Source organism: Musa acuminata, chromosome BXJ3-4 (genome assembly GCF_036884655.1).
Source record: "Musa acuminata AAA Group cultivar baxijiao chromosome BXJ3-4, Cavendish_Baxijiao_AAA, whole genome shotgun sequence".
Lineage (NCBI taxonomy): Eukaryota > Viridiplantae > Streptophyta > Magnoliopsida > Zingiberales > Musaceae > Musa > Musa acuminata.
The window spans coordinates 4,839,906-4,856,664 of record NC_088352.1 but is presented as its reverse complement, the minus strand read 5'-3'; the positions used below and the strand labels follow the sequence as shown (position 1 = coordinate 4,856,664).

Here is a 16,759-nt window from a genome sequence, read left to right as displayed (position 1 = left end):
CTCGAAATTAAAAACATGAGTTAAAGGCTTCCAATAAGGAAAACATGATCAATATTTCAACTCTCGATTACAAAAGTGAATTTAGTTTGTTTCTTATTCGACGAAGATTGACTTATGAAGATACGATGAGAAATACTTTATAATAAATTCATTTAATCTCAAATCAAAAGTGAATTAAGACTAAGATTAGCTTGAAAAGTGTGATAGGTATATTAAATATAATTCTCCATCAAACTTTTATAAGTTGATTTAAGTATTATTCCATTCCCAATATGAGATTAGAGTAAGGTATTATGTATCTTATTTAACTGTACTTCAACCATTATATAAAGGACATGACACTTGATTATAGAGCATTTAATAAAGATGAGATAATCAACATTTCAACTCACAAATCCCACATCAAAAATAAGTTAAGACTAAGAATGTTTTAAGACGATAATAAAGAAAAAAATATAACATATTTATTTAATTTCAAATCAAAAATGAACTAAAACTGAGATTGACTCTCAATATAAGATTAAATGATTTTAAATATAAAGGAGTTATGTGTTCCATGAAGAGTACAACAATAACTTGTCATTCCAAATTACAAATATGAGTTGAAGGCTTCCAACAAGAAAAAAAACATGATCAATATTGATCAATATGTCTGCTCTCAAATACAAAAGCAAACTTGGTTTATTCCTTATTAAAGTTGATGATAAATATTTAGTAACACTTCCATTTAAACTTAAATCAGAAGTAGGTTAAGATTAAGATCGACTTATAAGAGTATGATGGGTGTATTAAAAATAATTTTCCATCAAACTCTTATAAGTTGATTTAAGTATTAATCTAGTCATAATATAACACTAAAACGAGGTGTTACATGTCTTGTTTAATTTTACTTTAATCATTATATGAGGGGTATACCACTCCCGATACGAGATTAAGGAGTGTTACATATGATCGAGTCGCAACCATTGGTGTTTCATGAAGGGCATAGCAATAACTTGACATTCGAAATTAAAAACATGAGTTGAAGGTTTGGCAAATACAAAAATAGACTTGGTTTGTTTTTTTTGTTGAAGTTGTACATAAAACATAAGTTAAAATTGATATTGACTTATGAAAATATGTGAGAAATATTTTGTAACACATTCATTTAATCCCAAATCAAAAGTGAATTAAAACTAAGATTAACTTAAAAGAGTGTATTAAAAATAATTCCTTATCAAACTCTTATAAGTTAATTTAAGTTTTAATCTATTCCTCATACGAGATTAAAACAAGATGTTACATATCTTGTTTAACTTTACTTCAATCATTATATGAAAAGCATAAAACACTGCAGATATGAGAATATTGCATACTAAAAAGTTACAAGATACTCTCGATATAAGATTATCCCGTAACAATAACTTTGATATTCGGAATTAAAAACATAAGTTAAAAGTTTCAACAAAAAAAAAGATATACACAACAGAAGTAACTTTCAGACTCGAGTCTCTTTCTGGTTGACACAAGATTTCAAAGTTGTAATCAAAATGTAAGACAGCTCAATGTTAAAAGGAACAAACCACGCACGCTCAAGAAAGGTATGAGAGAAGATGAAAGTCAACTATGAATACTACGAAACAAAAAAGTTAAACAATAAAAGGATTAGCTAAATCTGTTGAATACTGGACAATGAATGTCTGCGAGCACCTTCCCAGTATGGAACAAGATCCAAGGGGATAATCATGGCTTACAAATGATTTCTCAGATACAGAATTCAAAAACAATCCGTGTGATAAAACATTGATGAGCAAAGGAAGATAAAATTCATGGATTTTCATACATCATCTAAGCACTAAACAGACTAAGCACTGGCGTATGCTGGACAAAGCCATGTTCTCGAAAGTTGAAGGTATGAAACTTTTCCTGGCATCTCCAAGAATACTTGCAAGCCCATCAATTTTCAACCCCCTAGGATGAACCTCAAAAATTACAACATCATCAAGAGTCACCGAAGAGGTCATCACTGTCATCAGCTGAACCATGTTCCTTTTTACCGGCAGAGCTAGGAGGCTTTTCCTCAACACCTTTGGTTGATCCTGTCTGTCCGTCTGATCTATATGCCCAAGAAGAACCCACCTTATCAGAAAAGGCATCTCCGTATAGATCATCATAAATCCCACTTTTTTGAGTGCCTTTGACTTTGTCCAAAATCTTCTGTAGCTTATCGGTGACACCTTTGGGAGATGTACCTTCTTCCTTTTGAGCTATCTGCCCTCTACCTTTTGGTATAACAGTAATTTGCACGAGAGATTCGTACTTACCAACAAGACTACCTTCTTTTACACCGATAGGGCCTGGTTCAGTTTCAACATCTGCACCATCAGATATGCCAACTACTTCAACCAGTTCTCCCCCAACCTGATCCTTGAACGCTACTCTGTTTTTCCTACTTCTCTTGGAAGGTCTGTCCCGGAGGTGGTTCTCATCAATTCCACTTGAAGCATTGCCTGAAGAGCTCTTTGACTTGGATGAAAGATCTGACTTAGTGACACCATACCGATTCAATATTGTATTGTATGCCACAACAGCATCCTCATCGGTAGGGTCTGGAGGGGAGGGTAAATCAACTCCTGCTGGAAGAGCAAGGGTAGGAAAGAGGGCAGCAGTGTTCTTTCTTAGTATGTAACTTCTTGTTGATGCAGCAAATCGTAGAGATTGACCAACCTCAAGCTCAACAGGATTATCCTTAGTTAGTCTCTCATTTGCAACAAATGTACCATGCACTGACCCTAAGTCAATTACATATATGCTGTCAAAACAAAGTATAAATGTGCTGTTAGACATAAGCAACATAGAGAAAGATATAATTCAAAGCGAAACCATTCCATCTTATAAGCTTTCAATAAATCACAATATTAAGTTTAAATAAAAGATATTACATTCTACAAAATCACCAAAGACTAGAAAGCAAATATTTGAACAAGACACGGTCATAAGATTTATGCAAGCACAAACTGAACTATCTCAAACCATATGCTTCATCATGCTTTCAATCCATTGGTTAAGAACGTCATGGATAAGTAAACCAACAAACGTAAGAAGATCATAAATCTAACCAACAAACATAAGAAGATAAAAAATCTAACCTTCCATTTTTGTGGGGAACTACTGCAGCATGTTGGCGTGACACAGACTGGTGATCCAGCACAAAATCACACGTTGGGACCTGCCTTCCAAAGATATGTCTTCGCTTCTCTAAATCAATCCGATCGATGACTTCGCCGTCCTTCATGACCTCAAGATAATAAACCCCAGGACGTGGCTCTGTTGCCCAGTCAGGGGGCTGCCAAGTGGATTGCCCACCACCAATCTGAGTAGTATGTGGGGCTGGAACCGTTGCTTCAGATCCTGTGAACTTTGAGGCAACATGCTGTTGATGCTGCGCATAATTTAGGTTGGAATTTTGAGTCTGGAATGACTCAGCCAAAGAATTTGTTGGTTTAGGAGCCGAAGCAGATTTGGACGGTGCACTAATAGCGATAGAATAAGGCTCCAAAGATTGGGCTTTCTTAAACCTATCGAGACCTCCTCTATACATTTTTATGGCTTTTTTTCTTAATTTGTGGCCTCCATGAAAGTCACCAAAGATGCAATGTTTGGTTCAGAAACAAAAAACGGCTTAAATTTTTATCAATCCGAAGCATTCAACCACAAATTCTATAGCTTAAATGGACGCAAGAAAACATAGAAAAGAAAACTACAACTGTTCCCTGAATCAGCCCTCAATGCCTTCGTCCTCGATATGCTGCACCATGAAGCGAAAGAAAAAAAAAAAATTAGTAACCAATGCTAGAACAATAGTATCACCACCATCTGGTCGAGTACAAGCCGTAAAAAGATAATGATACGGAAGAATCCATCGTAGCCAACCCAAGATCCCTATCTCAGCAGAAATGCAACGCCCAAAATCATAAAAGACGAACAAAGAAGCTCCCTTCCAGCAATCGAAACCCTCGAACGCTCCATCCCTCACAGACAGTACGACCTACATCAGATACATGCAGAAAGGTGTCTACCAAAAGAGGTTTCTTTTGACCGAATCCAAAATCAGATGTAAATTGAATGTCCTGACGAGAACAAGGAAATCACCCGATGGAAATTGAATCACACGAGTAACCGAAGATCCAATCAACGATTCCGGGGCTAACAATAAGGAGAATGGAGAGAACAAGGGTTTACCTCGGAGAGATCGATAGCAATTTTACGATTAGGGTTTCTCCGTGGAGGACGAAGGGAGTAACGCGTCGAGAGGCGAGAGCAGTGGGAGCAGTGGTGATTGGCGGAGAGGCGTTGTGGTCTTCGTAAGCAATATATAAAATACAAAAAGAAGAGTTACTCTCGGGCCGACCCGATTGTGCACCACATCCGCCATCACTAGTGGGCCCGCTATCTAAATGACCCCAGACCACAGGTACGTGTTTGAGGTTGACGTTTAACAAAGATGGTGGCAATCCTTCACCCTAGTATTTACTAAATATTAGAAAAATGAATTAAATCAAATATCAAGTTTGAATTATAATAAAACCCTAATTTACATATAATCAAATGAATATTCATATTAATTGAAAATTAAGCCTGATAATAAAGAAGACAGAATGAAATTGATGGTCAAAGCAGTATGTTTCAAGTTAATATTTTTTTAATTAATATTTTAGTTAAAAAAATTAAAATACTTGGTTTGTTTTGATATCAATTGTTATGATTTAACCTAATGAAATAATTATAAAAAAAATATAAGAAGTTTTATAAAAGAACAAAAATATTATAAAATAACAATGGCATATTTACCAAAATAGTAAATATATCATACAAGGATATTACTGTAATAAATAAATACGTTGTAGAAAAAGACTCAAAATGTTTCCAATTAAAGCTTTGAAATAAATTAATGTGTTGAGTAATGCAAAGATAAATAAAATCACAAAATTATATTTAAAGAGAAAATACAGAATGAAAAAATTGCAAGAAAAGCATCATTCCCTTTATTTCATAATCATATCATAAGTTCTTTTTATCTAATTGGCTCTTTTTCTCCACCCTCCCTCCTAAGGCTTAACACTTAGATAGTCATTAGCTTTTCTACTATTCCTTTTGATTTTAGTTTTTTGTCTTTTCGGCTATCAAATCGAGTAGAATTGAATGAAATTATATCAAAATGAAACATCTTCATACGACTCATCTACTAAGATCCTAATACTATAATTCTGATTCCTCCTCAAAAATTAAATGGATATATTCTTCTCTCACTAACATTACACTTAATTTATCTATCTCTTTCTATTCTCATCTTGACATTACCACATTGGCACATTCCACCTGAATGTACTCTAGTTGGATGCAGTCCAACTTACCCTTATTAAGTTTGCCTCATGCATCATACATCAAAAATGAACAAGGCCAGCAGCTTCAGTCATCCACCTTAGCAAATGTCCTTATTTTGCTTTCATCAAGTAGTAGGATGATAAAACAAAAATTAAGTAGGATATCACAAAGTTTGGTTTCTTATAGGCATCTTGTCAAGGATCAATGGGTAAATATCACTCATGGAGACCATTTCTTGCTTCTGAACTTCCTTCTTGTATTTTGGTTCATGACAAAGATTCACAAAGGTGCACTCCCTGAGCCCATCCTTTCTCTTCCCCAATCTAGTTTTAATTGAATCATATTATTACTTTTAGGGGAAGCTCATGGATAAAATCAATAAAAAGTGACTGAACAAGTCCAAGCTGATTCACTAGAAAACAGTATAACAATTAGATTTATATATAGTATAGACACATTTGGGTAAAATTATAAAAAAAAACTATTAAATTTGATAGTCAGTCAGTCGATCGAACATATCAAACTTGATCCAACCTGATTCATTTTCTAGGAGAAGAAAGAACATTATCTGTATAAGATTTAATTGGAAAAATAGGCCCGTTATGATTTGATAGTAAGTGTGATTGACTTTGATCCAAATGCATCAACTAGCCTTGATAGATTTAAATATGGAAGAGCATCAGATTTGCACCAACTTCAACAAAATTATGATTTTATCAGACACATATGCCTTCAATATCTGCAACTTCAATTCAGAAATGAAAGAGAGAGAGAGAGGCCAAAGCCAAGGATTAGCATTTCCATTTCATACTAACACCTAATTACTATGTTATACTTTCAATCTCTCTCTCTCTCTCTCTCTCTCTCTCTCTCTCTCTCTCTCTCTCTCTTTCTGATCCTCACTGCCATCCCATCCTTTGTGACATGTCAACATGAAAAACGAAGAAAAGTGCAACAGGAATCATGTGCTATTGTCTTGAGTGTAACACTTCCAATTAGTTCGTCAAGTGGTGTCTTGTCAATACCAAAATCGATCTTTTTTTCTCAATAGATGGTTTTTTTTTTTTTTTTCTCAATGCATAGAGAGATTAGCATTAGAAACTCAATCTAAATCAGATGAGTTTGGCAAAAAGTGCAGAAGAAAAATGCTGAAGAACATGTATCAGTTAAATGATAAGATATTAGATTCTGGTCTATCCTACTGGAAGAGAAAAAGTAATAAAAAAATCATGAGTTATATAGCAATCTTTGATTTCTTTGGTGGCTTTTCAGACATGAGGCATATGTTTCTTGGATGGATTGCATGTGCTTTCAACAGTCGCCAAAGTTTGTATGAAGAGCTTAGCATTAGAAATTGAATCTAAATCAGATGACTTTGGTTGGCAAAAAACATACAAGAAAAATGTTGATGAACAGTATCAGATGAATTATGAGGTATCAAATTCCGGTCTGTTCTACTGGAAGAGAACAGTAAGGAAATCATTACCTGTAGCAATCATTGAGCTCTTTTGGGATGAAGATTCTGACTGCTTGTTTTATGCAGCTGATTTCAGAATAACTCAAAAGGATGGCATTAATAAGGACACTGCCGCACCAACAGTAGATTCATTGCTAAAGATCATGAACCTGCAGGAGAGCTTTGTTTTCTGGACCACCACCACCTTACCTTTCGGAAGTTTCAGAGAAGAAAAGAGTAAAGGAAGATGAATGAATGTGTCGGATGAAAAGTCAAACCATGGATGGGACTAACCTGACATGATAACTACTCCACCTGGTGGTGCTTTAACATCCAATTTTAAGCAGAAAAGATGATCAAGGCGCAATTTTTTCTTTTCTTTTTCTGAATCTGCATGATCCTTTTTTGTTCTTCTTTTTGCTGAAAGAAGAGTTTCCTAATGATTTCCTGAGATGACCAGTTGATAACCATTCTATGTCTTGCCTTTGCTGGAAGGATTATACTACTTTCAAGAATGTACACTTTTTATTTGTTCCAATCATGCATGTGCTATGCAAGTGAAGATTAATGGAAGGTAAAACTTCGATAGCTGATGAGAAGACATTAAGGTCGTTCATCTTTATACTTGGATCCAATCTAGCCTGTTTGTTCTATCAAACATGAGGAGGACCCTTTCGAATTGGATGAGTTCGAGACGGATGGCGAGGTGAGTGCAAATGCTCGAGCTACAATGTGTATGGGTCAATGTTCCTATGGTACAAAGAGGTATTCCGACATGCATGCAGTCGAGCCTCAGTATCTTTCTATCCTCTTCGTCTTCTTCTCCGCGTCCAAACGAGAGAGGGAGAGACGGAGAGAGAGAGTGCGCGTGTGTGTGTGTTGTTTTGCCTCCAGCAGACGTGCCTGCTTTAGGTGCAGATCCTTCAAGGTCCTGCACATGCATCTCCGGCCTGCTTACTCGAATGGAGCAACCAGTGAAGTATATCCCAACCACGACTGCCTTCCCACCACCGCGACTCCAGGCAATTACCCAGTTCATGTTGCTGTCGCCGGTCCGCCATGCTCGCGAGGACTCCGACAACCTCCTGCACAAGCTTGTTCGACACTCAAGTTGCTGTTGGAATGCCCCCGCCACGGCAACTCTTCCGTGCATTGCCGTGTTTCATGTAGTTCTCCGTCCTTAGCACTACTATTAATGCTCCCTCATGGTAGAAACCACTGCGATGGCCAGCGGGATGATGGATTAGTGATTGAACGTACTGCTTCAACTACACAGAGAGGTACAAAATGCTTACTGATCCAATCAATCAAAATAAAAATGTTATGATCATCAATTATCACAAGTCCATATATATTATTTACCTTAGATCACTACTATTCAGCATATTTTCTTGTCTCCAGGGCATACGATTTGAACATGACATCATCACTTTCTCATTCCACCGGCATGGCAATAATAATAATAATAATAATTTATTCTGGAGCGCTGATGATGAAGCAATCAATGCCTAAATGCTGTCGGTAGGATGGATTGACATCTCAATCCGATTTGGTACTCATCTTCTTCTTCTTCCCATGGCTGAAAGCTAAACGAAACATGGTGCATGGACCACTCCATCGATCCCTAACTAATGGTGCGAAGGCTACCAGCGTAGCTATCGTTGTTAACCACGTCTTCCTTGTCTCCCACCTTTCCTTTAGCTTCCACTATCTTTCGCCATGAATCACGTTCATGTTCCTTGATTGATCCTCGTGGCTTCACATCAATTACTCACGCCCACTATCCAAAAAAGATTTATAAGTTTTTTTATTATTTAATAATTAAGCAAAAAATACTACAAATATCAGTCAAAATGAGCATTTTTTTATATTTATTCTTCTATATTTAAATTTTAACATAAATAAAATATAATGATGACTTGATGTCATTATTATCTTTTTTCGATTTATTGAGAGTCTTACTAGTTTCAAAAAATATCTTAAACACCTCTCTCTCTCTCTCTCTCTCTCTCTCTCTCTTAAGATAATTAATTATACTTGTAATTATTTTATATTGTAAGCTAAATTAAAATTTTAAACCTGAATTATGATTGTAAGAATACTAATGATATGCTCTTTAAATATTTGATTAAAAAAATAATTTAAATTAGCTTATGCTAATCATAATCAAATAAAGAAGGGGCCAGCTAGTTTACTTGGTAAAAATTTTAGCAATATATTGTTGAGTCTGTATACTAAAAAATTAATTTTATCATTTATTTTTTTTTTAAAAATATTATTAAGTAGTTAACTTTAGTTTGTTAAAGATTTTTTATAGTAAAAATATATGCAGAGGATAAAAGCATATATATATATATACACATAAAACCCTGAATAATTAAATAAGTAATATTGTTAGTGAATTAGAATATTAGGATAGTGTTTGTGAAAATATGACTTTGTAGAGAAATTAATATTTGAACAAAATTTCTGTGTGGATAGTGGCTTGCAATGCAAGTGGAGGGCGTTGCTCATTATTTTGTTGAGATCAACTTTATTTGATCAAAATTTAACATTCTAAAATTATAAATACAAAAATTCAATTTTTTTTAATTATGAAAATATTTGTGTTGTTTAAGAAATTATAGAAGTAAAAAAAAAAAGTTTAGATACATTTCCATCAATTTGAGACACACTTTTAAGTTTTTATGGGGAAAATAATAATGAAATCAAGTAGTTTTAATCTAAACTTGAGAAAAAGGCAAAAAATCATATATAAGGCAACCAAAATATTTATTTCTCTTTAATTCAGGAAACATGACAAACACAATTAATACCAAGCGGGCCCTAACAATTCTTCAAGTCTTCTTCTGCCCTTTACTCTCTCTCTCTCTCTCTCTCTCTTCTGTCTTTGGATGCTGCAGGGGGAAGACTACAAGAAGAACTTCCTCGTCAGCCAAGGAACCACCCAAAGCTGCGGTCTTTCGCCATTAAGTACTCTTCTTAGATCACTTTTTGCTGCTCTTCTATGATTACTTTTGCATCTAGCTTGCAGAATTCAGGGGCGGCGTTTGATCCCTGTTAGGGTTTCCAAGGTTGGGGTTGGGAGACTTCGAAGGGATTATCATTTTATCAGCGGATGCCTAATCGCTTCCGATACCCTAAAAATCCCTCCTTTGATTCCGTGCTGGGTTTTTGTTTCCTTTGCTGACAGAAAGATTGGATTTCGATGCGGTTTTGGTGATCTTTACCTGTTGTTTAGAGCCTTCTCACCAGTTTTATGTTCTTTTCTTGTTACTTTGGGAGCCAGTACTCGATTACTTGCATGGGGCCTCTCTCTCGGGCTGTCTGTTGTTACTCTGTGGCGAGAATCAGACTTTTTTTAGCTGGGCTCCGTCGAACTTCCTTTCTTTAGGGGAAAGATTCGATCCTTTGAATGAATTGTTGCCCTTAATGTGATTCCTTTCTGTAGGATTTGGTCTGTATGCTGACGCGATATTGCAGCTGTTGGTGTTTTATCTATCAAGTTGTCATCTTGAAGTGGATTTCGTTTCATTGAAAAAAAAAAAAAAGTTATGTTTTCATTTTTGCGAATTTCTCATTCTGGAAAGTCATTATCTTTCTTTCTACTTCATTAGGATGTGGCCTTTCATCTTTGAATTTTCGTTTCCATGGTTACCTAGTTGGTTTGTGCCAGATTAGTCAGTAGATCAAGTTTTGGTAATTTTTGATACGATGATGTTCATGTCTCTATGTTATCCAGTTTCTTGGTAGTTTCCCTTCTGATAGTAAATAATATGTTTTCATCATCATGAATCCAGGACTACCTTGTGTATCTTTTTCCCTTCTACAACTGTTTCTTTGCAACATGCATGCATCATTCTGCTTGTCAACTAGTTCTGATGATTCAGTTCCCAATTCAGGCACACAGTTATCCACTGCATACGCTGATGGGCTATTCAAGCTACAAGGTGGATGGTGGAGATTGACACCAGATACATGGAGCAAGTTTCATGTAATGTTGTCTAATAAATAAAAGAGCGAGCGGCTGTATTAATGGCATCTAGCACCATTGGCGAACCCTTATCTGAACCTGTTGGCCAGGATGTTGGGCTGGCTTCTCGACGGCCTTCACCTTTGCAGATACCTAAGTTAAGCAATCTAGAACATAATACAGCAAGCAGATTGCCAAAGTTGGTTCAGGAGGAGACATCAATGCATGGAACTACTGAGGTCTTAGAGGGTCAAGAATTACATCACCTTGATAATGGGCCTATTGAACCTTCAATTGATGGGATTTCTTCAAAGAAAACTGAACAGTCAGGGGCTAGTTACTTGAATGCAATCTCTGATGATCTGAAACAGTTAAGTGTACAAGGTGAGCCCTTGGTGCTACCTCGGTTTTACGAGACTGTAAGCTTGGAAGCAAATAGGGGTACAGAAAAGGAGAACTCAGAGCGACACAGCGTGAAAGAAAACTCAGTTTCTACCAAAGTTAGTGATGGCACCAACAGTCTAAGAAAGACTAGTGGGTCTGCTAAGATTAGTGACCGGGTTGAGAGTGGCAAGAATAGTATGTGCAGGGCCAGTACAAGCAGTGATGTCAGCAATGAAAGTACTGGTAGCAGCATAAGCAGCACCATCAACAAGCCTCACAAAGCAAACGATTCAAGATGGGAAGCAATTCAGGCTATCCGGGCTAGAGATGGGGGTTTTGGCTTAGGCCATTTCAGGCTGCTTAAGAGATTGGGCTCTGGAGACATCGGCACTGTTTACTTGTCAGAGTTGACTGGGACCAAATGCTATTTTGCTATGAAGGTTATGGACAAAGTATCTCTAGCTAGTCGTAAAAAGCTGCTTAGAGCACAGATGGAAAGGGATATATTGCAATGCCTTGATCACCCATTTCTTCCGACATTGTATACACACTTTGAGACCGAAAAATTCTCTTGTTTGGTGATGGAATTTTGTCCCGGAGGAGATCTGCACACCCTTCGGCAAAGGCAACCTGGAAAATATTTTTCAGAGCAAGCAGTCAAGTAGGAATCTTGTTGATATTATCATTTCTTCTCCACATAATGCATGGACTGATAAACTGTTTAGTCTGCTTATTCAGAATGTTCCTTCTATTTAAAAGTTAATTTTGCCATCTTTTAAGGTTTTGTGTGTTTTGGAGATAGTTTCTGGTTCACCAAGAAAAACAGTTTGTATTAGGTTAATATTCTTTTAAGGAAAGGAAATGATTTGATTTCAATGAAATAATAGACTGTTAGGTTGTTAGAATGTGAATGCAAGTCTAAAGCAATAACCAACTTGAGTTTTGTAATCATTACTTTTCACTGTTACAAAATTCAATGAAACTTGAACAAAATGAAACTTTGAGGCCATGAGTAACAAAAACCACTTTCAAGTAGATGTAAGAATCATCAAAGGATGTATTGAGCAAAGAACATATTGTTAACAGTCTGGATTGCTTGTAACAAAAATATAGGCTTACTACTGTGCCAATGTTTTTGTTCAGTTTAGGAATTAGATGGACTGATTTGGTGCCTGCCTTATTTAACTACTGTCCCGGTTGAGTTACATATCTTATACACAAGTCTATAATCGATGTCCTTCTGCTAGATATCTGGTTTAACCTAGTCTTAGGAAGATAAATTATTAAAAGAAAGGAAAAACGAAGGGTTCCTATCATGGATGAACAGGCCAAGTTATTCATTTATGTGGGTTCTAGTATATAACCTTAGCTAGAGAAATCCGTTAAGGTTTACAAATACACTATTCACCTAATTACACTTTACATGGATATATGAACAACGACTGTGTGCCTAAGGTTTTAAATCTTAATTGCACTGATCAGGTGTAGGTCAGTATTTATGGCCCGACCAAGCATCAATACCAAAATATATAGCTCGATATTGGTACAATATTATTCTTTTTTTATTTTTTATTATATTGAATGATACATACCTATATCATACTGATCCAGTAATTTACCAAAATCGGCATCAGACTGAGATTTAAGTCCTTGCATGTGCCTTCACTAAGTTATTTGGCTTATCCATTCCTTCAATGCCTATCTTGTATTAGCACTAACTTTTGTCCAGTGGCAATTTTTTAATCATAATTAGTGCTAAGGGCACTAGGGCCCTAGGCTGATGTGTATGTATGCTTTAGTATGAATACCAACAATATGGGATCATGATTAATTAAAAGTTGCAAAGGAAAGTTGTTTAATCTGGAAACAATTATACCTTATCCACTAAATAAGGGTTACCAAGGGATAACTGAATTTAGGAACCTTCACCACCAAAAAAGGAACGTGTTTATGAGGTACCATTAGAGATATCATAAGTTTGTTCATCCTAGGTCCTATGAGATCTCATCACCACAAACTAGATATGAATATTAAGCAACTACCATTATGCATATTATATTTGGTGCCTCATAAAAAGGTTTCTTTGTTGAATAATTTCCTCTCTTTTCTTAATGAGAATTACTTTTTTTTTTATTGTTGCTCAACATGACTGAAATTAGTATTATGATAAAGCATCAATAATGAATCTTCAAATTTCCACTGACATGTTTATGCATATGATTTGTGACATTTTTCTATTTGTTTTTCCACAAATGCAGGTTCTACATATCAGAAGTCCTCCTAGCTTTGGAATACCTACATATGCTTGGTATCATCTATCGTGACTTGAAGCCAGAGAATGTCCTCGTCCGAGAGGATGGACACATCATGCTCTCAGACTTTGACCTCTCCCTCCGTTGTGCTGTCAGTCCCACCCTCATCAAGTCCTCCACTCCTGACTCCGAGTCCTTCAGAAGAAATAACCCTGCCTACTGTGTCCAACCTGTTTGTATCGAACCATCCTGTGTCCAGCCTTCCTGTGTGGCCCCCACAACATGCTTCTCCCCTCGACTATTCTCCTCCAAGTCCAAGAAGGCGCGAAAGCAGAAGCTTGAGATCGGAAATCAGATTAGGCCATTGCCTGAGCTTATCGCAGAGCCTACTGATGCCAGGTCCATGTCATTTGTTGGCACTCATGAATATTTGGCCCCTGAGATCATCAAGGGAGAGGGCCATGGCAGCGCTGTGGACTGGTGGACCTTTGGTATCTTCCTCTATGAGCTTTTATTTGGAAAAACTCCCTTTAAGGGATCTGGGAACCGGGCTACACTTTTCAATGTGATTGGTCAGCCCTTGAGGTTTCCGGAGTCTCCAGTTGTGAGCTTTTCTGCTAGAGATCTTATAAGGGGATTGCTAGTGAAGGAGCCACAACACCGGCTTGCTTATAAGCGTGGTGCTACGGAGATAAAGCAACACCCATTCTTTGAGGGTGTTAATTGGGCCTTGATTAGATGTGCAAGCCCTCCTGAGGTCCCAAAGCCCATCGTGACTGAGCAGACCATGGGGCCTGTGGCATCAACAAGCCAAAAGGCGAAGACCTCATTCGAAAAAGGTTCAGATAACTATCTGGAATTTGATTTCTTCTAGTACCATATTCTTAACTGGTTCAATTTGTTGTACTAAGGCAATTTGTAGAGTTTATAAACATATCCTAGAAGTGTTCTCTTTACAGGTTGCCATTCTGATTGTATTTCTTTTCTCGTCCTAAGTTGACTGTTTCAGTTGTAAATCTGCATTCAATGGATGCTGAGGTGTTCTCATCTGTTGATGATTATTAATTAAGGCCTGGTTATCTTTTGATATTTTGGCCGAAGTTGACACTTCATTTGGCTTTGTTCATCAAGAAGGATCCTTGTGCTAATGAACTGTGGATCAGAACATTTTAGACAATTTTATTAGTAATTTGCATTTATGTGGCCGAGCATCTTGGAGACTGACAGTGATGAGCCAAAGGTTGAACAAATTTTTATGTTAGATTTTTAATCATGGCATCTCAACTCATGTTTGAACAAAGCTACAAGGGTGATCTTGGCATCTAGGCAAAGGAAAATCCTTTTCATCCTTGCCTGATATTGCAACAAGATGCCTGCTATACTGCCTTCTTTCCTCCACAGGTCTTTATTAATAATTGGATATATGCTGTCTTTTTGGGCTGATGTTTTGGATGGGGGTTTACCTTCTTGATAGATGTGTCAGCTTGAAGGTATTCCTTTTAAAAACTTAATTTTTCGTACAATTGACTCGCGCTTATCTACATTCTAGTTAAGCAAAGCACATTTACATGTTCACTTTATAAGTATGAATGATTATGTGCATGCAGACTTTTATGGCTACAAGACCAAGTGTCATGGACACAGCTTTTGTTTGGAGATCAAGCAAAGCCATGGAACAATGTAAGAAGCTCATCAAATTTTATCAGTTGGAAAAAGGTTGGTCTGGTTTTACATCAGCTGTTGTCTCGTAAGGTACATGTGATGGACATGAATTAGATTCTTTGTTCGAAAACTGGAAGTATGAGTTATTGGAGTGCTCCTCCTGAGAAAATGCCAAAATTTTTGGCTTGATTTGTATAATGAAATTGTTTATGGTTCTTCATTACGAAGCAAAAGATTAGACAGGCTAGAAGTCAGTACATACATGATTTATGGTTTTGTTGAATTAAATTGTTAAAATATTAAAGTTTTTTTTCCTTAATTTGTTATCTATAATTTTGTTAATATATCATATATAATTTCATACAGGCATAAAGTACATTTCTAAAGTATAAAAATGCATGTCCGTATCTTATGGATTTTGCATTTGGAATCATTATGATGAGATTTCATTTTAAAGGCCCATACTCTGTTATTAGATCTTTTTGCAAACTGACTATAAATAAAAGTTGTAGTGGCTCTTTGGAGAGAGTGTTAGCTTCTCTTTTCTCTAAGCATAACTATATAAAGCATTTGCTTCCAACTATCAGTTTTTAACTGCATATGATTCCTTTGCCATCATCAAGCTTTATAGAAGACAACTGAGGGCATTACTTTAGTTCTTATTTTTTTCAACCAAGAGCTACCTTAATCTCTTGTGGTGACTCTCTTATAGATTGGCTTTCATTGCTACATTTGTGTTCTTTATATTGTCATCTTATGAACATGTTCAGGATGTCTTACATTAAACCCAAAGAAAGGAGAATGATGCACTTGGTAACTGAGGGCAGCACAGAGCCTTTTTTAAAAGAGGTATGAGCATTTTCTCATCATACATTTTACCATGTAGTTTAACTCAGCAATTTCATAATGACCCTAACTTGCGCATATCATTTCATAACTCTGGGCATTTAATATCACGATGAAGTTCAATTGCTTACATGACAAGATAAGTTTCAAACTAACACTGCTATTATATTTTCTGACAAATCTGCTTTGAAAACTTGTAGTGGCTTGCCTGGATAGAAGGTGGCTATGTGTATCTGTCTGGGTGACATTAATAAAGCAATGGCTATAACATTAATAAACCACTAACAATCATGTGGTGGTGGTATAAGATCATGTTACACTGAACTGGTGAGAGATACATTTAACAACAGTCTTTATGTATGGTTATCACTTTCCTTTTGAGAAAGGGAGATGTGCCACCTTGATATGGAGCTGATCTGGTGGCAGGAAATATTTCTTGTGGATATGAATTTCATGTTGAGAGTATCAAGCATGACTTGCTTTGCCTGCAAAGAACTGATCTGAGTTGGTAGTTTGATCTTTTTGGGGGGAAAGAAAATGATAGAAGGTTGTGTAAATCATAGAAGAAACTCTCTTGTTAGAAATCTAATCTTCCACAATACTCCAAGCTTGAGAATTTCTTCAAATCTTATACTATGTATTGGATTGCTTTTAAAGCAGGCCCATCGTCATTGGATTTCTTCAAATCTTATACTATGTATTCTAATGCCTAAAGTGCCCATTGTCATCGTCGCCTCTTCCTCCTCAGGATAGATATTGTCTGTCATCGTTTTTATCCCGCTATGGTCGCCTGTCTTCTTGTGCAGTTTGATTGTTTTCGTC

At 36.4% G+C, this 16,759-nt stretch overlaps 2 protein-coding genes across 5 annotated transcripts; one reads left to right on the top strand and one right to left on the bottom strand.

Annotated features, from left to right (window-relative positions):
- Positions 1 to 1,628: 1,628 nt before the first annotated feature.
- On the bottom strand, positions 1,629 to 4,332 carry LOC103980753 (protein phosphatase 1 regulatory inhibitor subunit PPP1R8 homolog). 3 transcript variants are annotated; one of them, XM_018825578.2, is made up of 4 exons: positions 4,222 to 4,332; positions 3,913 to 4,027; positions 3,129 to 3,787; positions 1,629 to 2,791 (listed from the first exon to the last, which is right to left on the bottom strand). In XM_018825578.2, exons 3-4 carry the CDS (start codon positions 3,578 to 3,580, stop codon positions 1,981 to 1,983), a joined length of 1,263 nt encoding a protein of 420 aa, XP_018681123.2. In that variant the 5' UTR covers positions 3,581 to 3,787; positions 3,913 to 4,027; positions 4,222 to 4,332; the 3' UTR covers positions 1,629 to 1,980. The 3 variants fall into 3 exon arrangements, with proteins under 3 accessions (XP_018681123.2, XP_065005388.1, XP_009395519.2); XM_065149316.1 differs by having other exon boundaries at positions 3,129 to 4,027; XM_009397244.2 differs by lacking the exon at positions 3,913 to 4,027 and having other exon boundaries at positions 4,222 to 4,321.
- Positions 4,333 to 9,651: 5,319 nt separating this feature from the next.
- Positions 9,652 to 14,541, top strand: LOC103980752 (serine/threonine-protein kinase D6PK). 2 transcript variants are annotated; one of them, XM_009397238.3, is made up of 3 exons: positions 9,652 to 9,793; positions 10,723 to 11,838; positions 13,436 to 14,541. In XM_009397238.3, the coding sequence occupies exons 2-3, from the start codon at positions 10,856 to 10,858 to the stop codon at positions 14,301 to 14,303; spliced, it is 1,851 nt and encodes a 616-aa protein (XP_009395513.2). In that variant the 5' UTR covers positions 9,652 to 9,793; positions 10,723 to 10,855; the 3' UTR covers positions 14,304 to 14,541. The 2 variants fall into 2 exon arrangements, with proteins under 2 accessions (XP_009395513.2, XP_009395514.2); XM_009397239.3 differs by having other exon boundaries at positions 9,781 to 9,894.
- Positions 14,542 to 16,759: the final 2,218 nt, after the last annotated feature.

What these genes read in the sequence shown, in the direction of transcription:
- LOC103980752 (XM_009397238.3), top strand. Translation starts at nt 10,856, where the DNA reads ATGGCATCTAGCACCATTGGCGAACCCTTATCTGAACCTGTTGGCCAG. An exon ending in TTTTCAGAGCAAGCAGTCAA is followed by an intron (nt 11,839 to 13,435) that starts GTAGGAATCTTG and finishes CCACAAATGCAG; the next exon opens with GTTCTACATATCAGAAGTCC.
- LOC103980753 (XM_065149316.1), bottom strand. Translation starts at nt 3,580, where the DNA reads ATGTATAGAGGAGGTCTCGATAGGTTTAAGAAAGCCCAATCTTTGGAG. An exon ending in GTTCCCCACAAAAATGGAAG is followed by an intron (nt 2,792 to 3,128) that starts GTTAGATTTTTT and finishes TTGTTTTGACAG; the next exon opens with CATATATGTAATTGACTTAG.